This window comes from Acanthaster planci, linkage group LG09, assembly GCF_054643075.1.
Source record: "Acanthaster planci isolate LZ-2023a linkage group LG09, COTS_SCS, whole genome shotgun sequence".
NCBI classification, from domain to species: Eukaryota; Metazoa; Echinodermata; class Asteroidea; order Valvatida; family Acanthasteridae; genus Acanthaster; species Acanthaster planci.
In genome coordinates, this window is record NC_141785.1 from 5,886,501 (window position 1) to 5,910,928 (window position 24,428).

At 45.2% G+C, this 24,428-nt stretch overlaps 2 protein-coding genes across 2 annotated transcripts in view; both read right to left on the reverse strand.

The window, feature by feature from the left end:
- Nucleotides 1–18,804, reverse strand: LOC147798050 (uncharacterized). The gene is made up of 16 exons (XM_087141148.1): nt 18,596–18,804; nt 17,919–18,081; nt 13,492–13,607; nt 13,070–13,201; nt 12,453–12,506; nt 11,449–11,594; nt 10,241–11,309; nt 8,934–9,693; nt 8,330–8,538; nt 7,605–7,817; nt 7,167–7,319; nt 6,635–6,685; nt 6,221–6,510; nt 5,149–5,779; nt 4,700–4,807; nt 1–4,080 (listed from the first exon to the last, which is right to left on the reverse strand). The coding sequence occupies exons 1-16, from the start codon at nt 18,717–18,719 to the stop codon at nt 1,475–1,477; spliced, it is 6,825 nt and encodes a 2,274-aa protein (XP_086997274.1). The 5' UTR covers nt 18,720–18,804; the 3' UTR covers nt 1–1,474.
- LOC147798051 (nuclear receptor corepressor 1-like) overlaps nt 18,724–24,428 on the reverse strand; it is a 25,830-nt gene continuing 20,125 nt past the window's right edge. The window contains exons 11-14 of the mRNA XM_087141143.1: nt 24,235–24,377; nt 22,091–22,333; nt 20,166–20,296; nt 18,724–18,853 (exon numbers count right to left, since the gene is read on the reverse strand). Of these exons, the coding sequence (XP_086997269.1) occupies nt 18,724–18,853; nt 20,166–20,296; nt 22,091–22,333; nt 24,235–24,377 (647 nt within the window). The remainder of the gene's footprint in view (nt 18,854–20,165; nt 20,297–22,090; nt 22,334–24,234; nt 24,378–24,428) is intronic.

Here is a 24,428-nt window from a genome sequence, read left to right on the forward strand (position 1 = left end):
TACATTTATGTTTTTATGCTTTATATTTCCCGCATCATTTTCTTCACAAAAAACACAAAACCAAAACACAAACAAAACCCTAGGTGTTGAGTTCTGAATTACAAGACAAAGCAACAATTCAGTGGTCATACAACTTTGGCCAACAAAGAAATCACCGTTACCTTGCAGTAAAGCATCAATACCTTTTGTCGTGTTACAATCATACAAGTGCATCTTAAGAAAACACAAATTTTACGCTGTTAATAACTTACAGCAAATTTTAGGCATGGTGACAGCACTTGGAACTCTAATCAAAAGTATACTCAAGAAAAAATGAGTAAAGTTTACGGACAAAGGGCTCTCTGTAAGCAATGAACTTGCATGTCAAATTTTCTTCTGGTAATGTGTCTGATTTTGGAGTGCATGCTAAACCAACATGCACAGCCTGATGCAATAACAGATGGGTAGCGCTGCATACACCGACAACCAGAACAAATGTCATGCAGCTGGTAACCTGCCTATGCTAAGCAGATTTAACCACTGCTGTAATTTCTGGACACAAAATGGACACCCCGTGCAGTGATGCACACTTTATCATATTGTACATATACCATTTTGTATCCAGGTTGAGTCGCTACACTCCAAGTGCACCTCTAGTAACTGTGAGGCTGCGCTGTGCTGAATCATAACAGCATTTGCTATCTTCGTGTGCACATACACTGGGAAATCATATGTGGACACTGGCTAAGTGATACATGTCCCATCACAAACATTCATGTGATCACTTCTATCGACTTGTAACCCTCAACACAAGAAACCATTACAAAACAGACACAGTTTTGTCTCAGTCACAAGCGTCCCTGTAAATCAAACAACTAAAAATATCTAACAAAATGTACTTGACTGTTATCACAGTGGTTTTTTTACATTATAACAACAGAAGTATACATGAATGGGAAAATGTCTGGGACATTTGTCTTAAAAGAAACAAAAGAACTTTAATTTAACACAGATAAGATTTTCTGAAAAATAAAATTGCATGCTACTTCCATCAACAAGGTAATAATAAAGTAACATTCTTACATTCTGATCCATGATTGTTTCTTGTCCTAGTTTTTTTTTATTTAAGGATTACTACTTTGCCGTGACAGTTTCTTTCAAAAGGGAAAACTAAAAAAAAGGAGAGGGCAGCAACCTCTTGTTTGGCAAAAGTATTTTTTTCTTCCATCCATCTGAAAACTTGCATCAGAAGAAAGCTATTTCACCATGGATAATACTAGATCAGAGAATACGAGTAGCACTGCATGGCTTAACAAAATGTCCTTACCATTCTTCACAATAACGTGCATATCAGCTGGGAGGCTTCATAAAAATAAATGTACTTCAACCTTAAAATGTTCTTAAACTTGAGAGATCGATGTCAATAACCAAGTTATTGATACCTAGTATCACTGTTGGTACCTGCTACATCACTATTTCTACACTAACTTTTAGGTTAATCGCTATCTGATAAGGTCTCATACTGAGAAGATAGCAATGGTGCAGGTTCTCTGTCACGGACACAAGATATCCCTGGACCGGGTACCGGTGATGGCCCCCTGGTGGGTCCCAGGTGGGGTGATGGGATCCTGAGATGGGCACTGGCCAGGTGGTTCTGGGTAGAGCTTGTTGCGGAGGAGGTGGCAGCCGGGGAAGCCCCCGCTGCTGATCGGAATGAGAGAGCTGAATATGCAAACTGGTTCCCAGCCTGACCGGTCCCCGAAGTGGGAAAGCCATGCTGGGAAGCTGGTGATGGGCAGGACGTAGGTACTGACTGGCTGGGTTGATTACAAAGATCGGGCTGGGACTGTCCAGCCATGTTGGGTGAGGTTACACCTGAAGCCCTGTTACTACTCATGCAACTGGAAGAGCCGACACTCAACCTTAGTGAACCATCCACAGGTGTTGAGCTTGGTGCTGCTTCGCCTTCCCTGCTATCTCGGGAAGGCAGTCGAGGACTTGCCCCTCTCATATGCTGCTGGGAGACATTCGGTTGCTGGACTGACTCTGCCTCGTGATTGTCCAAGTCTGAGACATCAGAGAGTCGGCTTTCATCCACTTCTAAGCCACCAGACTCTGCCGTGCTGGTGCTCTCTCGGCTGTCGCAACGCTGTGGGGAAGACCGGGAGCTAGACATCTCGGCTTCTACCAGCTGCGTCACATAATCATCCATTTTGGTGACCTTGGTGTCCATCCGAACTGGTGCCTCCATTCGCACCTGGGATTCGATCATGCGATCAATGGACCTCTGCAGATCAAACCTGAACACACTAGTGTCCTTCCTCTGTGGTTGTCTCCCGTGACTGCTACTTGGCAGCATGCTAGGATGTCCATGCTTTGGGGATCTGTTCACCAATGACTGAGCCGCACCCATCAGACACTGTCTCATCTGGGACATGCTTTCAGTGGGTTGCACTGGACTTTCCGAGTTGTACTCCTGAGAGGTGCTCTGCGGAGCTGGGTTGCTTCCTCGAGAGCTCTCCGCTTCTGGTCTGGACTTGGTGTCTGAAAGGCTGCTGCTGAGCTGTCGTTGGCTATCGCTGACTCCACTCTCTGCAGGGCCTGGGGTGAAACGGGCTCGGTCTTCACTGCTTGAAGCAGCATCCAGCACTGATGAAGAGCTTGATCCCGGCTCCACAATGGTCTTGGGCGAATCCCTGCGTCTGCTTCGAGAAGGCGGCCTGTTGGAATCAGCCACACCCCAGCTTTCTCCCTGGTGTGGAGAAGTGGACTGGGAGCTGTGGACCCTGAATTGCGGCTGAGAGCCCCTGGAGGCATTCTCGCTGCTATCAGCTCCATTACCCTCCTGTTGGTACTTCCTCTGCCAAGAGGCTGCTGACGGGGCCATGTCACTGACACTCACCGGTGATGCCTCCCGGCTCTGTTCAGATGAGCTACGCGAGACCCTCCCTGCTGATGTAGCTTCTTGGTCCTTCCGTGAACTCCACTGAGATGACACTCTGTTTGAGTAGCTGTCAGGTCTTGCACTAGCCGGAGAAGCAGAAGCACTGGATATATCAGACGCTGTGGATGCTGTCCGGCTTCTTGGACTACCTTCTTTGGAGCTGTTGATACTTGGTTCAGCAGACCCAGCATAAGACATCAACTGGCTCCTCACTCTGGAGTCACTTGTGCTACTGCGGGCACAATGCATGCTCTGTAAGGATGAAGCTACGGGACTGCTTCGCCGGGCCGCATCATTGGTTGATCCTACTTCACTGTCGGGTGTCCTGTATCTAGCACGAGGGGAGCTGGACGATGGTCCCTGGTCACGGCTTTCTGTAGTATCAACCCCAGATGTTTTCCCACGATCACGCTTGGCTATGGTCGAGCTTCCAGGGGCTGATGTCTGACTCATCTGTTCTGTCTTGTTGTAGCCCATGGAGATGATAGTGTCTATATGCTCAGCCAGGGTCATGGGCTGGGGTGGGGAAGGGGAAGTCACTGGGACCAGGCTTTCCTGAGGCCTCTCCTGCTGATCTCCACCTGTCTCTTTCTCTTGCTGCTTTGGATCCTTGGCGGCACTTGGAGAACGTTCCGTTGAAGAGGAGGGCACATTACTGTCTCCGTTCTCAGGCTGCAGGGAGTCCGAATCAGAGACTGTCTTGCCACACTTCTCGTTTGATGTGCCTGTGTTCCGCCCAATAGATAAACCATCTCCGCTGTCCGAGTCAGTAGCCGGATCCTGATTATCATGCATGGGCTGGTTGATGGAGCGTGTGATGATGACATCAATCAGATTAGCAGCTGTCAGCGGCCGGCTGGAGCTCACCGATTCATCCTCAGGAGAGACCCGTGGAGTCTGCTTATCCTTCTCAAACAGGGCAGCAAAGATGGCCGAGGCATCCGGCTCTATACTGTGATTCCTCTGTTGCTCACTGTGTCTCCCTGCCTCTTTCCTCTCTTTACTCTCAGATGATGTGGAGATCCGGCGCTCTTGACCCGGACCGGAGTGACTGGAACCGGCCGAGTAGGGCCTTCGTGGATAGCCATGAGATTCACTAGAGGAGCTGGCATCACGTTCTCTGCTCTCCTGACTGGCTTGTTGCATTCTCCTTGCTTCTGAAAATGAAAGGCAGAAATTCAAATCATACATTACCAGGAAACTTATATTTGGGTAATTCCAGAAATTAGGGGTACAAAAGTGTGACATTTTTGTGTCCCTGTTACATCCGACCTTTGTTATTTGACATGCAAATACACCGGAATTCATTTCAAACTATGATTATTTGTTTGGAAGGCGATTTGCATTAATTCTCCACTCTTGGAAATTAGAAATTGTGTTCTGAACTTACAAAATCATATGTCAGATGTGCCAAGGACACGAAAAAAACAATGGACCCCTGATTTCTGGAAATACCCATTTACCTCTTTAATCTATCAAGTAGGCTGATCTAAAGTTATCATCACCAAGAGCTAACAGCTAACACGTGAGTGCAAAGGCACAAATATTATGAGCTCTTTCACGGAAGAATCCAAAACGATGATACCTTACGGATCTTGGAGGCTTCCACAACTAGAGACCACTGTTAATTTAAGCATGAATGAGAAAGTGGGAAAAAAAGGAGAAAATTCCAAGTCGAACAAGAGTGTCCTGGGCTTTTAAATCGTTATGGCAAATACAGGATGTCGGAGAGAGGAATTCAACTGATTTGAGCAGCTACACGGTGTCTTGTGTCACCTTTCTCTTGAGCTGTTCCCAGCGTTTCGGCTGAGGCAGCCACATGGACCAAAGTACGGAAGGCTTCTGAGCCACTGGCTGCACCGGGAGACTTACTGCCACCAGACCCTAACAAATGAAGAACAAAGAGGAGAAACTATTTTCGGCTACCAAAATACCAGATTCAACCCGCTTAGTTTCTTAATGGACATCTTTGGAATAAACCTTTTCAGGACAAATTTACGCACACTGATCATAACTGCACAATATTTGCCCATTTACCACATTCAAATATGCTACAGCTATTCTCAGTTTACTGTAGGTTTGTAAAACGTGAAAAACATAAAAAAGATATTTTTCTGCAAGCCAAAGTAAGCCACAGATGAAAGATAAACCTGTGAACAATGAGGAACGAATCATGTTACAAGATGAAAAGTAGGCCATGTTTCTGGGGTGACAACTCTGGTTACCTGAGGTACTCTCTGCTCGACTTCTTGGTGTCTCTTCCCTTAACTCAGGATTGGGTGTTCCCATGGTGATGCTGGGAGGGGGTCTGATGGGTGTACCTCTCATGATGCTACCCCCAATCGCACCAGCAATCATGTGATGGGGCCCTGGGTGGCTGGTACCCACCAAATGGGCACCAGGATGGCTGGAATAAGCCGGATGGACCGTGGAAATGCTATGAGCAGCGGTCACAGCGTGGGAGGAGGTCGATGGAAAGGAGCCCGGATGGGTGACCGGGTGCACCCCGGAGCCTGGATGGGCACCAGGGCTGGAGCCTCTGGGTGGGTGCTTGAAGCGCACTGCACCCGCTCCTTGCGGTGCAGGCCACCTGTGGGATAAATTCACAGCTTGCTGCTGGGTATAATGCTCGGCTGGTGATGTCACCTCCCGCTGCTGCTGTTGCTGTTGCTGCATGGGAGAGGTCGTACGTCTGTCCGTGTGGGCGGGGTGTTGGGATGACGGGTGGGCCTGCGTAGTGTGGGGACTGATGGAGGGGTGGGGAGGGTGAGGGGAGGGGATACCTCCTGGGTAGTGCTGAGCAAGGAGATGGGAATGGCTCGGGTGTATGTACATCCCATAGACAATCTGTCCATGCTGTCAAGACAAAAAGGGAAATACCACAATCACTCCAAGATCATGAACAGTCACTGATTTTCAAGTCAGGCTTATTTTGTCTGAATCCTGTAATCTTTCCATGCACTACTCCTTTCATAATTTTAAATGCAAAACAAGAAACAGGTGTCTAATGCAATAGGCGTCTTATCATGAGTAGCCAAACTTGATCAATTTATTCACAAGTAAGCATGACTCAACAACGGGGTAAGCATCAGAGACCCAATTTCAGGGAAAACTTAGTCCTCAAAGAAACCATCTAACCATACAGGCACTATGTCTAAGAATATGGGCTACGGCTAGCAATAACCAATCATCCATAGCAGCCTATGGGTGGCTGTGTAAGCCACTTCTGACAGACACATGCACTACTCCTAGCCTTTACCCAGTAGATCTGGACAAGGTCTTAGAAAGTCCACTAACCGGGGTGACCGAGGCATACTGCAACATCTGTTGCTGGATCTGTTGGTCTAGCACCTGCTGCTGGCCTGGTTGGAAATTCTTGGACATCGGTGACTCTCTGCGAGGAGAGAGTCGAGAGTCTTTTGCCGTAGTGGCTGGTGGGTACTGGCTCCCTCGTGGCTGCCCGACGGACTGGCTCATCTGCTGTGCCATCTGCTGGGTGATGGGCTGACCAACCAGTTGGTGCGACAGCTGCTGCTGTTGTTGTTGTTGCTGCTGTTGACTCATCTGTTTAGCTGTCGCATAGTCCCCTGATAAACCAAAACCAGCGATTTACAAAGAGGCATGTCTAGAGTTTTTAAACTCACCAGGACATTTTAAATAGGGAGTTTTAATGACACCTGAAATTTTGAAATAAGAAAAACACACAAGTACCTGCAATAGTGGAAGTTCGCTGGCTCATTTGCTTTGCTGTTGCAAAATCTCCTGCACCAAAAGACATGACATAAATTCATTACGAGACTGACAGGAACAATGAGGCAAATATAACATTTTGAAAAAAGACAGATCCAGATTCAGGTACTATGCATTGTTACTCATTCAACCGTGACATTGAGCACATGATCAAGTAGTCACTGGAAAAAAGACATTCAGGCCTTTCTGGAGACATGTAACGCATAATCAGGAAAGCTGCAGGTTTCCTATAAATTATGATTGAATTTGGATTTCCTTTATTTTGATACACCTATGATAAGCTATGACAGGTGGGAAACAGGAAATCCAAAAACTCCATGAATTACTTTTCCAAAATCACTGGCCAGTACTTCCCAGATTCACGGCCAGTAGTGGGCTGAATCACTGGCCAGCATTTCCCTCAATCACTAACTAATGATTCTCTATTGCCAGTTTTCTCTACATCACAAATCAGTGTTTTTCTAGATTGCGGACCAATGTTTCCCTGACTTACCGGCCAATGTTTCCTTGGAGCTGTTGAAGGATGTGGTGTCTGGCTGGCTTGATCTGGCCATTAGACTGTTCATGTAATCCTGATGACGTGCCAGGTACATTGCCGATGCATCTACTGGCAAGTGGGGCATGGGGCGTTCAAAAGGGTTGGATGCTATAGAATTGGGTAAAAAAAAAACCACAGTTGAGGTTTGAACTTTATTCTCCATTTACAAATAACTGAATGTTGGTTCTCTTGACACAATTGTTCTTTAAGAGCAAAAATTATCATTTCATAAATATGAGACACAGTGAAGCAATAAAATGTGTAAATTTTAAATGCAAATGTTTGCTTTCACTCTGCATGTCCTTCACATCTCCATTCACAGAAACAGGTTTGCCAAAGAGAAGCCAAGCCATCCGTGTATTGATGTAAGCTTCTTCAAATTTTGATGCCTACCTCGAACCGTCCCGCTGGTATCCACGTACACTGGTGACCGTCTGGCCAAAGGGTTGTCATAAATAGTAACCCGGTGCATGAGCTGTTCATGACGAGACCCAGACTGGGTCACTCTAGGTCTCTCGCCCTCATAGGTGACAGGGGTGCTCCGCGTGGTGCCTGCTTCGTAAGCACCAGGAGTGGCTCTCTGACTTTCATGATTCATGCTTGAACCTATGCGTGGTAGAGAAAGTCAGGGAAACATTTGTCATTTACTGTTCTAATCAAACTTACTATCACCATGAGCCACTGTGACTATCACCACAAACCCTCCTCAGTAACACCACCATAAACTCACATATCACCACGATCACCAACACCACCACTGCTGGCTTTTACACTTCAATTACAGCATCTGCTATTATGTTCACCATCAACAACTTGGATGAGATTTTGCAGAATCCATCACCACCATGACCTTTGCTCTTTCTACTGTCATCACCATCATCCATGCCCACTATCTAGCACTGAATTTTTAAAGTTGCCACGGTACCCTGATCAATTGGTCGATACCATCATGACGTATGACAATGACAATGTGACAGAGGGCTGGGCCACTGAGGGTGAGTGCTTATCAGGACAGGTCACATCACAGCATGACCGACGAATCGCCATTCAAAAGAATTCCTGCCAAATTACACATCTACAAGGACTCACCCTCGCCCTTTCTCAAGTCAGACACATACCTTTAGAACCTGATGGTTCATGCAACGGAGGCTGCATAGGTACACCCCTGACGATGGACCCACCAGGCAACTCCCGTCCCCCTCTATTTATGGGCGTCCCCTGGGTGATGGATCCCCCTCCCCCTACCCCCTCCTGCCGTGGGGAAGTCGCTGAGGGTTGACCCTTGACCAGCAGTCCATCATAGCCAGCTGGGGTCCTTTCATATCGACTGGAGAAGTACAAAATGATAAAAAGGATTTCAAACCTAAGAAGAGGCTTCCTCTACATCTACTTTGAAATACACTTGTAAGAGAATCACTCAGGTCTCATCGGTAGAAGCTCTCAATAAACTCACATAACCTGATCAGTTACGGCCGTAAAAACTCCCACAATATGGTTTAAACAATGGTACATCTTTGGAAAACCAAACACATTAAGGGACAATGAAGTTTTGATTCTGATTTCTGAATCCCCAAACATGTTGCACAAAGGGGATTCTTTGATTAAAGAGAATTTGGAGTGATTAGGATTTTACAACAAGGCCTAAGACAGGCAGTGACTGAAGGTTTGATCGGACAATGAGGGCTTTGTGAAATTATTCTGATGAGTTGGAGTAAAAATTACCTGGAGGGAGGGTTCGCAGCCGTGGAGAAGTTGATGGGTGTACCCTGTGTGATGGACCCACTGTGGAGTTGGCCCAGGGGTGACGGCTTCTCAGTCTTGATAGGCTTGGGTGACAGCTTGTTGATCAGGGGAGGGGGTGGCGGAACGTTCGCCTTGGTGGATCTGGGTGGTGGGATAGCCCGGTGTTGCTGCTGTGACTGGGAGGCTCTGTCCATGGGCACAAGAGCAAACGGGGAACCAGACCGGGGCGGTCGGGCACCTGTGGGTACCCCGGGTGGGGAGGACACATGTGGGTGCTGATCCCGGTCAGGGTACATGTCTCCGTGTGCATCTCGTGGATAGCGGGCACCTGGGTACAAGGCCTGACTGATGGCTCTGCCTGGATACCTCATACTGGGTATATCTGGGTGACTGCTTCCAACTTCGTAGACATCTCGCTCCTGCAGCGACTTCTGCTGCTGCTGTTGAGTCCTGTGATGGACTTGAGACGTGTGGGAGATGTGAGGCGAGACATAGGCCACCCCCGGCTCCCCTCGAGAGGCCGGTATCCGACGGTCTTTGCCCTCGCTGGAGTCTGCCCAGGGTGTGCTGCGGCCTGAGTGCATCTCGCGGTACATGCTCTCTGAGGACCGACGCCCCTCCTGAGATTCCTTGAGGTCCTTGGCCGAGGCTGGACTGCGACGGGAATCAGATAGGGAGGAAGGGTTGCCGGTCACCGAGTCTTGCTGACCAGGAGAGCTGGCACTGGATGTCGCCTTGCCTGCAAAGTAGAAAATAAGAAAACAAGCAGTTTTCAGATTGCCTCACAGTTAACATTAAGTGGAATTTAAATGACTTACAAGGACATTAGTAAGACACTGGTTCAGACAGTTTTTGCATTTCTTTACATTTGCTTTCAATCCAGGTTATTTGGCAAATCAACCGAGATTCGCCACAGCATGCATCAGAGATCGATCCTGAGCAGTAGTTTCACGACTTTAAGGATAAACTTGATATCAATTTTTTGACTCAAGTTTACATAAAAACAAAAACAATTAACAGATACATTTCTAGAAACCTTAAACTTGAATGCATGCAACTGCAAAATATCACCAAAACAGCAAACCAAGGTATCACAAGAGGGTGCACTTCGGTTAGACAAGAGAGGGTGCTATTCAACATAGCAACGAAACGTTTGACAGTTAAATTCGCTATACCGAACGACCACTGTACCGAACATGTACTGTGGACCCTGTCTTGTTCGTTATAGCCGCGTTCCACTGTAATACTGAAAAAACATTGCCAACATATTTGAGTTTTAGACTAACCAAGGTGCTTATCGATGGCTGAGTCGATCAAATCTTTGATGTTGTTGACTTCTTTGCCTTCCATTCCCAGGAATTCGGCCAGGGTTGGGTTGGGTTTCCCTGAGCTGCCGGCATCCCCAGAGATCCCCATCCTGGCCTGCCTGCCATCCTGCTGAGTTTGCACCTGCGGCTGGGATGGAGGTTGTGATGAGGACGAGAGCTCTCCTAACCTGTCTCTGTTGGCTGGGAGTTGGTGGTGGTGGAAGAATCGTTTCTCGTCGCTAGAGGAGACCTTGTCGCAAGCGGATTGGCCCTGACTTTCCAGGGCTCGTCGGGTTAGTGGCATCAAGGATGAGTTGGTTGGCTCTTGGATGACAACAGCTTCCACGTCTTCGTGGGATTGGCCTTCATCGGCGCTACATGTGGCACTGGAGTCGTCCTCATCACGAGGCCGTGTTGGGCCAGGAGGGAGCTCAGCACGACTTGGCAGCATCTCTGCATTAAGAGACGGCTGTTCAGGTTGAGAGGAAGGCCTGGGAGGGCCAAGAGGGAGCTCTGCACGGCTTGGCAGCATCTCTGCATTAAGAGATGGCTGGTCAGCTTGAGAGGAAGGCCTGGGAGGTTGCTGGGGTTCTGCTGTCGTCTTCTTAGCAGCGTCAACATCCTTCGGCTGCTCTGCCTTTTGTTCGGTGTTACCAACGTCGCGCCTGGCCCCCTCTGGATTGTCGCTTGCCCTACCACCACCCTTGTCGTTTCCCGACTGGTTTTTGTCATGCCCGGTGTCCGGCAAGCTCCCCTTGTTGTCTCCGGCTCCACCGACCGTGACAGCAACAGATGCAATGCTAGGACCTCCCACTTCCATGGGCTCAGTTCCTCCAAGCCCAGCCTCCCCGCCTTCTCCCTTTTTAAGCTTCCTGGACAAGCTGTCTCCATCGTTTTCGCTGGCACTGTCCGTGTCTGAGCTACCCATGTCGTTGTCAGCATCGTTCTCTTCATCACTGAACATCATAGAATCATCATCATCATCTGACATGGCAGTCAGTGTGGAAACAGTACTCTCTGTAGTGGAAATGCGATGTTCTCTTTCCACCTGTAAAAAAAAAACAGACGGCAAACTTCACTGCCGATTAATGTCTCAATTGCACTGCAAATTAAAACTAAGCACCAAAGTTACTTTAGTACATGAACTGCTTGACAGAAAATCAGTGCAAATGACTGAAGAGAAATACCTTAGCTTTCCTGTTGTGTTCCTCAAGAATCTGTTCCAGGTTGAATTTCCTCTTGTAGTTGAAGTAGAAATTCTTGCACTGAGCTTCAGTCTTGGTGCCAACGGCTTTGGAGATGGAGGCCCAGTCTCGACCGTGCTTCAGTAAACCTTTGTAAGAAGTGTGTACAGAGACAGACAGAAACGTCAGAGACAATGCAAAGACAGCTCCATACAAATCTATATGGAGATATGCCTAAAGTCACTTCAAAATAACAGACCACTGGCCACTTTAACTGTCACCCGGAAGATGCGGCTAACAGATTTGATATCGGGGAACCCAAAAATGGATCACGTGGTAACAGACACAAGAAATATATGCAGGGACTCCTTCGGGTAGAGATCACTTCAGAACTGGCAACTCTAAAGCACAACCGAAAAGTTTGGAAATCCCACATATCACTACTGTTTATAATCATGATGACAGTCGACTGAGGTCGAAGTGATAGATTGAAAGACAGCTTGCCAAACTTATCTCTGACCAACTCAAATCTATCAAGAAATCCATGGCCTGCTTTTGTAGGATTATGATGGATTCAGTACTATCCACTCAGCCACTGTCAGTTTACACAATCATCAAGTTCTACTTAATGTTCATATGCAGAGAATATTTCAGTATATCAGTACACGGTAGAGTCCACAAATTTTCATTACTCTGGCTGTCACCATACTTGCCATTTTTTGGTGAGGACTAGATTCTGGAAACCCCATGTCGGATATACCTCATTTGTATGGTTCTGAATACACTGTGTAAAGTCACATGAGTTTCAAAGTAGGGCATAAAATACCACAGCAGTAATTTTTGGTACCTTGTAAGTGACCGAAAAATGAAAACAAATTTTATTTTTACACATCGATGAACGTATTAACTTTGAACCAACTAAATTGATGAGAAAGTGCATCCAAAATAACTCAGAGCACTGTCGGCCAGTGCTGGGGTTGAGATCAAAAGAAATGCTTTAGACCAACCATCTTTAGCAATCTCCATTTCTTCTTCCGTCCATCTGGAGGTTTCATTGATAACTGTGAAAGAACAAACAAAAACCAATTCTGTTATTCTGAAGCAAGATTCTTTGAGCGAGTGCCGCGTACACAGCGAAGAATTCTCTGCCCAGAACCAATCAGACTAGACAAAAGCTCCACAGTACTTTGCTTATTTGCTAAGCAATTCTCTGTAGAGAATTGCTAAGCAATTCTCTGCAGCCCCTGTACACCTAGAGTCCTAACTGAGACCTTACATGTAACCTACGTTCACCGGTTAAGCAGTAAAATTTACTTACACTATCCAAGTGTTTGAGTGGCCACTTAAAATTAAAGCTGAAAACAGCTAGCAAAAAGCTGAAATGCAACAAGTTCCCATACTTTTGTACAGACCAGGTGTACAAACAAGCTGAAATACAGGACCAACAGCAACATAAAAATAGCTGAAATCAGCTAAAAAGCTGAATTCTCACACCTCTGAATACCACACAATTTCTGTACAAAATGTTCAAGCTCTTGGTCAACAGTAATCCTTAAATACCCCTTTTATCTGACACCCAACGAGACATGGCACATGTTTGCCGATGTTGAAATAGAAAATCTACCTGGTTCTTGCCCGTCGGAGGGTGGAGTTGTACCAGAGGCTTCCAGCTCTGTGCCGTCCGCGCCCAGCTTCCGGGCAATGCGATTGAAGCAGGCTGCGCAGCATTTGTTGGTAATCTGGTCCACCGGAAGGCCTGTGTTTATGGAAACGTAACACAGTCTGATATCACCGAGCTGACAAATATTATTAAAGTTTCTGTATCTAGTCATTAAATCCTAAATTGCTCCATTTAGATGAAGAGAATTGTTTGAAGCCAGTACTTTTGAGGATGTCATTTTAAAAGATCTGAAAATGTCCCAAAAAATAAGTTCTTTTTATTTCAAGGAAATGCTGGGAAATTTCAGGACAGAAATTGGAAAGATATTGATAAGAAAATACATGACTTCTGCAGGGGTTGGGGGGGAAAAACCATTGATAACTTACCAAGTTCCTCACAGATGCCTTTCTTGTGGTTGTGGGGAAGCTCTGCCCATTTGGCTGGTAAGCTCTTCAGACGTCTCACTCGCCTCCGTGGCGTCTTGCAGAATGGCATCGGACATCTGCAATAGAGAGGACTATACACTAACATTCCCTGGGCAAGTTTTTCAAAGCACGCACTCCACACTCCCCCGATCTCCCAACTTGACAGCCATTCTCACACAGGGAGAAGCTATTGCTGTACAAGTCTTGCTCAGGGACATTCACACAGTGATGCCTTAGGGGTTTATTTCAAACACAAATTGGCAGGTCTTCCAACTGTTCCTCTCTCGTCCTCATATTATGTGTTGAACTTTTTCATTCAAAAGAGCAGTTTTCTCATAATTACGTGCGTTCTATTTATAACCTACACATGCACATAAACTCCTCTAATCTATGGAAAACCATCAATCAGCACTCTGAAAATCGAACTTTTTCCCCAAGTCGTCATTCTCTTGGCAGCATGCCAATTCCTTCCACCTCCTTCCCAATGGAAATCAAGTCCCTCCCTATTGCCATTGAACATTTGCACTCACAAATTTGAAATGACATTTGACAGCTGCCGACGTGCTGCATATAACCACGTCAATCTTGTCCAATCAACACGTGAGGAGACAGCCCGTTTTAGCCACTAACTACTCAATAGACCCCGGCCTGGTCCCGCTTCTAAAAACCAATGGCAAGCATGTGCTGAACACATGGAATCATTCTAGAAACTCTACGACGGCAACAGTAATTACAGATCATGTTTCCACTTGGCCGACGACGGATGATGCATTATTTAAGCCAGTGGCTGAGGCGGTCATTGACCAAGAAAATCTGAAAGGAACGAACTGTGGATATAAAAAGATCACCACAAGGAAGGAATCAACACAGCTTTTCAGTCAGAGCAAAGGAAGTTAAGCAGAACTATTGACCAGACTCCACAGCCACATGAGTTTATGACCTGCAAAAGTGGGCAATAACTCGAACTTACCGCCTGGTCATATTCATTCTAAAATCAAAGACAACACCCTTATTTGTTTACTAGCACAGCCACTTTAATGGGTGAATATCGTACAGCTATATAAGGTGTGCTTATATGTGTCTCTCCCTGTAGTGCAAGAAGTTTGGGTCAGTGCGGACTCCCAACTCCCACTCAAAGGACTTCGCAGTTCATTGCAACAGAAGGAACAAAGAATGGTAATCCTGCCAACCATAACAGATGTACCTCTATAAACTGCTCCAAAATGTATCATGAGTTTGTGCAGTTTCACTGACAGCCACAATCTGACCTTCCCAACCCCTGACCCTTGACCTGAGACACACCCTTTACTTCATTGCAATGATCCAAGTCTTGAAAAAAAGAAGGAAAAGAAAAAGTGCCTTGGAACCCCATAGCCCGGCACAGAAAAAACATGTCAGTGATACTTCCCTCGAGATCTGATCGCTGCGCTAAAAACAGAGCTGTTTAATCAATGTATCCCTGACCCCGTTCATACCCCGGTGACCCCATTTGGAATAATCTGGGTTGCTCTGGCAACCCACTCAACCGCAGGGTTCTGTCCGATTGCGATAAAATCATACTCAAACAAGGGGTGGGGCAAACCTCGGCAAGGGGAAGGAGGGATGACTCAGCATCAGGTAATTTCCCGTTTGCGTGCTCCAGGGGCCAAGGCACTTTCAACCTCCAGCACCCTTCCCCTGTACGTGCGGCTTGGCTCTCATCGGATCGGCGTACTAGCTGGGTCATGTCAACAAGCAAAAACAGGGTCAGCCTGCAAGGGGATGGGCTAGTCATGTAAGGGGATAAGCAGCGGTTTAAGCTCTGGCACACTTACAAGGTTTCACACCAGGTGCTATCTGAGGTACTTACAAGGTTTCACACCAGGTGCTATCTGAGGTACTTACAAAGTTTCACACCAGGTGCTATCTGAGGTAGCCGCAGCGCCTTAATTCCATAACTGATCAGAGCCTAACAACAAAATGTTCACATCTTTTTAAAGGAATCCATCTCATGACAAATTCGCTGCCTTGAAATTAAGTGAGTAATAATCTCTTTCCATTCTAGAACCACACCCTTTCCAAACTTTTCCCCTGAAATATAAGTGGTCAAGGCATGACCATTTTGCTATCTTGACCCTTTCTCAACCAAGTGAAAATGAAAAATAATGCACTGTTTGGGTAAGAAAAAAACAGCAAGAGATTGTATGATGGATCCCTTGTGTTTTCTTATAGTATGCAGCTAACTTTCTGAAAATGATCATCATGATTTCTGTGCAAATGATGCATGTCAATTCATGAACCAAACTCTGAGATGTGGTCAAAGTAATATCAGTAAAAATCCATCTTCAAGCTCAGTAGAAACCGTGACAGTGCAGAAACTTCCGGCCGATTTGACCTCACGCCATCACGTCAAAAAGCCTACCTCAGTTCAGTGACCTCAATAAATATCACCCAGGGTCAACCTCCATTTACAGGTCAGGTATTCATGGTACTGGCTAGAAGAAGACCAATCTGGACACCAGACAGGCAAGAATTGGAGGTCTGGGACCCGTGGCTTCATTGGATTCAAGTGATCATATTCTGCCCTGGGAATTTTTTAGGTCTCAAAAGGTCACTCCAATATCGCTTCTCAAACTGAATCAGTTTTAAAATTCTCTCCAGATCCAAAATTTCTTTTTGTCTTTCTCTGCGGGGGCATGGATGGGTAGGGAAACTTAGCAGGGGAAACAAGCACGGAAGAGTCCCAGTCTTTAGAACGGTAACACTGGAAACTGCATTACTGGCAGTTCCAGGGGTAATCACTCTTCAATGCAATAAAAACTTGGTCATTTGAAGCATGTGGTGCCACATGAGGAGTACTGCAATAATCACACTGATTTTTCACAGGAGGTTCTTGAGTACATACAATTATAAAGTCAACATGGTAAGTGTTTCAAATACCACTATCAATGGTGAATGTCAATAAAAGGTTGGGTTATATCGTTAACTCCCAAGGGTTTTTTTCATGGGGAAAATATCCTTTTGTCTATTGGACTACTTACTGTAATGATGAGATTTTTGTCTTTTTCTCAAAGCTAAGTCTTATGCTAAAGACAGACAGCCAGAATTCCTGACAAAGTCCACCTTTAAGAAGACAGTACACCTTTTTCTTGGAGGGAGTGATCACAGGAAACCAAAAATTCAAAGGATGGCAGGACGGAAGCTTCCACAAACTTCCTGACCATTGGTGACATACATGTATATGCATCGTGACAAGCAAGGCACCACTGCCTCCTCAATTCAACAATTCACCCTTATCTGCCCCCTGCCCGCGATTTCATTGAATTTCCTGACTGGAGACACAACTCATTACAGGGGGGACTAACTCCCAAGCAAACATCCTTCTGGCAGCATTGAAAACAATTTGCTTTTTCCCTCGTCCCAATTAGGAAGGATTTTCACCCTGCTCAATTCTGGGCGAAGTCACTGACTTATGCCACACTATCATCCATCAAACAATCAAATGTAAAGAGTTTTCAGATTTTTCCAAAACTTCAAAGAGGTACGAGGAAAACACTCGGCAACATGCTATCTGATCATTAAGATTAGTGGCATTGCACCCACAAATCTTACTCACTCGGACATATCAGGGCCAAGGTCACCATCCACAGAGCCTAAATCAACAAGAACTCCAACAAACGAGTATATGACAAATCCTCTGACTTCGAGTTACACAATTTGTAGCCCGCACAATTCAGACAATTGATACAATACTGGTTAACTGAGACATTACCGCTTGAAAACATTAAGAGGTTGCAACAATGACACATCTAGAACTTCAGTGTTCGACGGCAGCCATTATTCAAGGCACATTTATTGGTCAAGCTCCAGCAATGACCACTTGTCAACCCCGGGCCACTTTTGAGCGGGTACCCAGATACATTTTTACACAGGCTACCAGAGAAAATCTTTCAATGATCAATGAGCAGTCGTTCCTGGAATTTAAGCGATCTGTCCCGTGATTTCATTGAAAGGTAACAAAACACAGGAATCAACTTGCTCCCTTTACCCTAAAAGTCCTGAATCCTCCAAGAGGAGAAGGAAATGATGGTTGTCAGAAATCGGTCCCATTCACCTGTTGCATAGAACCTTATTCTTTAAAACCTCTTTGTTTGGAGCAAGTGGAGGCCACATTTGCTTCAGATGTTACAAAATTAGGAACTCCATATGCACACAGATGATTCACACTATAAAAAGTGATTAGCCATTCAAATTGCAGATGATACACACTGACATTGTTTTTCAAGCTCATTTTTGATTGGTTCAACTATCTCTTTTGCTCTACTTCCTCCTAAGTGGCCCTCCTAAGTCCCCCTGCCAGTTCTTGTTACCTTGAGCTCCGACTCTGTGGCCTGTGACCTCTGACCCACCTGCGTTTGATGGACCGGCAGCGGCAGCGACTGCACACCCTCATGTTGGGGGTGACCTCCGTCTTGTTGACCCCAAACATGTCGCAGTTGCTTTCGTTGACGGGCCGGCTCAGGCTGTAGGTATCTAGCTGGTTCTTACACAGGGAACAGGTGTTAGGGGAGGCTGAGATAAATAGGGGAAACAAATATCAGTTGAATTGCTACTGAATATTCAAATTCTCTGCTTCCTAAATATTCAGATTCATTGCTTATTGAATTTTCAAAAACTCAGTTTACATTTAAATGACCAAAACTAAATGTAGTTAAGTACAGACATCTTTAAAAATAGTTAAGAAAAAATTTCGGGCGACCAAGACATACGTTGAATGCTAACTTCAAGGTATTCTCAGACACTTCACAGAATGGAAATCAAACTCAACTTAGTATTCAAATTAATATTCAGCAGGAACGCATACTTAATTAAGTCCTCATTACAATGAGTCAGTTCTGCATTTCAAAATAGCAGGGTCATTCAAGAACAAAGCATGCATGCAAGTCTGTGCGCATGTTCAAACCAAGTGGCGTGGCTAGGTACCACGCGTGTCTAGGGGAAGTAGCTGCTGCCTCTATAAGTGGCTCTATTAAGTGCATTACTGTTAGCCGTAGCCCGTCCTAGATGACCAACTATATGTACTCACAGTCAGAGGCTGACTGGTCTGTCTTGGCTGGGGTGCTACCGTTCCTGTCCTTACTGCCGTTGCTGCTCCCCTCGCCTTTCTCACTCATCATCTCGCTCTTCTTGTCCTTGCTGTCCACCTCCATCTTGTCAGACTCCGCCTCCTCCCCTTTCTCCTTTTTTGCCTCCTGCTTGTCCTCTTTGAGGTCCTCCTTGGTGTCCTTTGGGCTCTTCCTTGACCTTGTCTTTATCTTTAGCTGACTTGTCTTTGTCCTTTGACCTGTTGAACAAACAATTATAACAAACCTTTGTACTATCTGACACTCTGACAATTGTTACACACTGACTTCTTGACTCAAGTAAAGGGCCAATGTGGAAGTGCGGTGGCCTGTGGAACCTCCTGGACTGATCAACATGACTAGATTGCATACTCCCATAAAGAATATATCAGTTCAACCATGTTCAGATCAAATGTTCTCCATGCTGCACACCTACTCACAGGCATACACACAATGTGTTGGCCTTACAAGACACTGTTACCAAGTACAATACTGCCCTCTGCAGATCATGCATGAAGCCAATCAACAAGTCCTTCAAATGTGCCTATTAGCATAAGATTTCCTGTTTGATATCACCCAGCGTCTGACTCTAGAAATGTCTACGGCGCTGCTTGACAGCTGTATTAAGGCTTTCGTGAGTTTAACTTTGACCCAAATCTGGTACACTGAGTTCTTTAAATTCACATGAACTTCAATTCTCCACACTAAAACCACTGTTGCTATACCTTGGGATTTGGGGGAAAGCTTTTGCTTAGTTACATAAGAGACGCCTTGCAACAATACACTGTTCTCAATGAATAAGAAGGGTACAAAGGAACCAGTCCATTCCAGAAAATGGTGGTCGCTATGCAAAAGCTTGCCCCGAATCACGAGGTAAAACAACAGTGTCTTCTAGCCTGGGGAATTCAAATCGTTTATGGGCAATCAGATAACTCAGTGTACCAGATTTTATTTAAATTTAACTCGCAAATGCCTTAGATGTGGAAGTTTCACCGACAATTGCTTCTCACAACTCCTCTCTTCCTGGACTTGACTGTACAACTGGGCACTGTCAACCAATTGTTCACCAGTATGTTTAAGATCTCGTCTGTCTCTTGTCTGTTATCTGTTATACAATTGTTGACCAGACAAAGACTCCTACTAAGGAAGACTGACAAATGAAGACATGAAATGAAGAGAGAATTACTGGCTGATGACTTAGGCCCTTTCCATGCTAAATTGGTGTCTCAAATATCTGAAGCTTCTTTCAAGACAGACTTCTGTGTTGAAAAGGATCACCTCATTTAAAAATCCCATGAGCACACTGTCAGGCGTTGCTTTTTGTAAGCTTGCCTAACAGCCCTGCACAACAGACAAACCGGGAGAGCAGACTCGAGGAAACCAGGAAGAGTGTGGCCTCTTGTATTGTCCATAGGTATGCACGTATATGATGCATAGCTAGGTCTTCATGGTGCTTAATGCTGTCATAACAGAACAGTATAAAGCAGACTTCCTTCATATTCACTGTATTCAGGACAACGGCATCTTTCTCACTTGATTTTGGTCTTGCTTTGTAATGCTGTGCCCTCTGGGGGGGCCGATGGTTTTTTGCCGCCTGGACACGTCTTGCAACGCAGCCAGAGACACAGGGGGGTGAAAGAGGCGAATTGGAGGTCTAGTTCTCCCTGAGGAGAGACGAACTTGCGATGCCCCATAAAAACAAGGTTCAAGGCCCACGAGCACTGAATGCAAACAGCAACTGTTATGATTTTTTCTCACGTGGCTTCACATGGGAGTTGTGTAAGGCGCGTAAGTGGAGCTCAGCATGTTGAACTTACATTAATAACATAATGGCCTGGGAAAGTTGTGTTTATTTCGACAGCTGTAAGGCAGGTGATTTGTTTGAAGTTTACAGCTGGTGTGCTTGCTGATTTTAAGGGGAACATTTTGGGGACAGTCTATGGCAAGCTTAAAGACATCTAATGCAGCTCCTCTAGGCTTTTGATGAACCAAAAAATATATAGAAGTAATCAAGAACGGATCTCAGCCGGAGTCTAGCCAGTCATACTCCCTAGGGCAGGGCATGAATGATGTAAATTGAAAGCAGCCAACAGCGACTGATTATCGGGTTATTCATAGCCTGTGCTGGCAAGGCGCCAGCCTAAACCCACAACGGGGGATCTATTAATGCAGGGTACAAAGGGGATATCCCTGATTAATAATGTAACCGGCTCCGAGGGTACCAGTTACGGCCATGTAGACGTTTATAGCCTCCCGTGTTGGGGAACTTTTAAGCATGCTGGCTGGCAAAACATGACAAGGCCTGCCACCTTTGCACATGTTGTTTAGTCGGTGATTGGAGTCACAGCTGCACGACAGTATTAACTAGGATTTAAGAGTCTTTAACTTCAATGAATAAACACACAATGAGGATGGGATCCTTGCAAGAATAGCTCGCTGGTTCCATTTGAAACTAAACTTGCACATCCTTCCAAGTAAGGATTATCCCTCATCAAACAACTGAAAATGTGTCTTCAAATGTAGATGTTTACTTGGACAAGTCAACTTCTGTGGTAACATGCCAATAACATGGCAGGACTTGTAACCACATATAAAAATTACGTGCAGTGCCCTGTGTTTATGAGTTGTCAATATTCCTGAGCATTCATCAAATACTTTACTTTCTAACAGGACTCTTTATGTGAGCAAACCTACAGACATCATGATGACTGGTCACAATGTGGCCAGGGTACAATTGGAAGTGTCTAATAACTCTTGCCAATGGATGCCACATGTTCCTAATCTCATTTTTTTCCCCCGAAACCTACCAACGGCATCCTCTGTGACAAGACATGTCCCTAACCAGAAAATGCGACAATCTGATGTGCCGAGGGCAATAAGGTCAGGGAGGTCAGGTAACAGAAACGCCAGCCAGCAGGATGTGCCAGTAACTGCAACTTAACTCACTGGTTGAATAAGAAAATTGACACTAGACAAAGATATTCCCTTAAAGGTGCTGAAATAAGCTCTCTGATTTCCATTGGAAACCCCCGATTTAACCTTTGCAACCAACATCAATTCATCTGACCTGCACGACCAATGCCATTTGTTATCACCTCCCAATCAAAACCAAACATTTTGCAGAGTTTACGCAGTCTGATTTGCAGGCTAAGGGGTACCGGTAACCAAAGACGAGAGAGGCCCTGGTTTTTGCTTTAACAATTTGACCTTTGCCAGAGTTCATAGGCATCTATGGTATTCCTCTCTGCCCTCGCCGGAACCCGTTTATGCTCCTAGGGGAAACATGATTTGCCCAAGGACACAACACATGCCCTGTTGCTAGATTCAAACCCTGTAACCCTACACCCAGGAGCTACAGACCCTGATCACTACGCTACACATCCCTCGTTTCTTGTGCCGGGAAAACACTGCCGATAGTGTATCGACTGTCAGCCTGGCCTGTCTCTTTGTAAACCTACGAGGGCGCCCTTGCGCACCGAGGGGGCTAAGAACAGCGACTGAAGACTTACTGGTCTGAGGATTCCCTCAGGGTCTTTATCCTTCTCCTCCTTCACCTCAATCTCTGCCTGTTGTTGCCGGGAAACCGACGCCTTCGGAGGGAAGCCCTTCTTCCGTTTGTTGACGTGACTCTTGCGTAACATCTGTTTGTAACTCTCATTCTTCTTTGTCTGGTAGTAGTACAGGACGCAATCCGCGATGCTCTGGATTTGAAAGACCAGGAACAATTTAGCAGAGTGCCTTGGTGAAACCATGAAATCTTGAAACTGTACGAACGAGATACTGTGAATTTTTAAATTTTTAAATCTAATTTATAGAGCCTGCAAGTTGACCCCTGATGGCGCGCTTCCAGAACCCTTGGTTGGGAAAAATAACGTGCAAAGATTTAGAATTTGTAATATTTTTTTTGTTTAGTTGTTACTTCTTAAAAAGTACTACTCGGAAAAGGGGCTCTCGAAAATATTTGCTCGTATATCAATATATAGAAACTGAAAAATCACCTGACCTAAAAGAGAAATATCCTGCCAAAAATTGACCCATCACTTCCGAAAATCTTAAAATACATGAAGAACAGTGCAATAAGGCAGTCTCGTACGCAGATGAACATTTACGGTTTGAAGTTTTTACAGTAGTCCGTTTTATGGTAGACCTTTCACTTTCAGGCTGTATTGAATAACAGTAACGTTGTGACATGGATTGCTGATGACAGGATGCAGCCTAGTCGGCAAGGTGTCATTTAAACCTTATCTATAATTATCTACAATTTTGGTACATTTGAAAAATAGTCACAGGGGAAGCATTCCACAGTGTTTCAGAAATTTCAGAAACTAACATGAAAGAACTCAGTATTCATAACAGAAGTTTGAATTTTAAAGTCCCCAATCCTCCAATTTCAATATGATTTTACAAACACCCAAAGGAGTAGGGTAAAAGTGTTTCAAATTCAAGCTTTCACTTTTCCAAAAACACCCCCGTAATATAGGCCATTGCTGAATGGATCCAGAGACACATTCAAGAGTGGACCGAGAACAGATGAATGGGGCAGTTGGTAAAGCCAACTTGGGGGGGGGGGCTGAATGACAAAGACTGAGCACGATACCAAAATAACAAATCTGCTGACATCCAGTGAACTTAACAAGCCAATAAACATGTTTGAAGAAGAGTATAAACTGGTAGTATTTTCATTGGACCTTGAAATAGGTAGGAAATTGCTCTCCTGCAATTAACTTCAGTTTGATTACACTGGATTGCAATGTGACTTCTGTGGCAAAGCTGGCAAAACTTCAAATCTGCTCCAAAATCAAAAGGAAATTGGGGATTTAGCTGCTCTGCCCAACCACGTCCTAATATGGCCTTGAGGGTAATCAATGTCTCCTGGCAAGTTGCCAAGGACGGGCACATCTCATCCTCAACTTACAAGTCAGCTGGAATTATGATTTATTTGCTGGGAGGACAGAAGGGAGATTATGTTGGCTCCGGGAAATATATCCACCATTTGCACACTAGGGGATCTTCTGATTAAATCAAGAGTTTTAAAGTCAGATGACTGGAAGAGATGATGGGTTTGCGTAATTTCTTACAGGACTGCAGAATACCAGTAAGTGATGACTAAATTAGACATCTTAATTTCAAGGTCTGGATGTATTTTTCATTCACAGAAAAATCTGACAAGCGAGGAGGAAGCTTGGAAAATTTCTGATAAAATTCAGAATTGAAAGGGATTTGGGAAGAGTGTGTCAGGCTTTGCATAATCTGTGCAGGGTATTTGTTTAGAGGGTCAGATTAGTGATTGATAGCACTTGAATGAAACTAAAAATGACCCTACTTTAAAGGTGGACATCCAATGTACCTGCTAGTTAGACATGTGCATTCTCTTCATGCAGCATAACCACAAATGTTATACTTCAGAGCAAACTCAGAAGGCGTCAAACATTACCTAAAGATTTCCAACATACACGGCTGCATATTCTGTGAAATCACAACCGCGTTCAACAGAATAAATCTGTTGATTGCTCGCTCCAGAAAATGACAACATAATAAAGCAAGCGATGAATTGATGAATTGATCAATCAAGGTACCGGTAAACTGTCCATTTCTTCCCTACCTTCCTCTCAAGAAAGGAAGCCACCAGTTGGAAGTTCTTGGGATGAAGAATGAACTTCTCCCGGAAGATTTCCTTCTCCTCGTCGTCCCAGATGTTGATCCGCAACCGATCTTTATGCTCCTTCAGGGGATCTTCAACAAGGCCTTGGGGAGATTAAGTCACAGGCTGGTCCGTTAAAACTTCCATAAGTAACC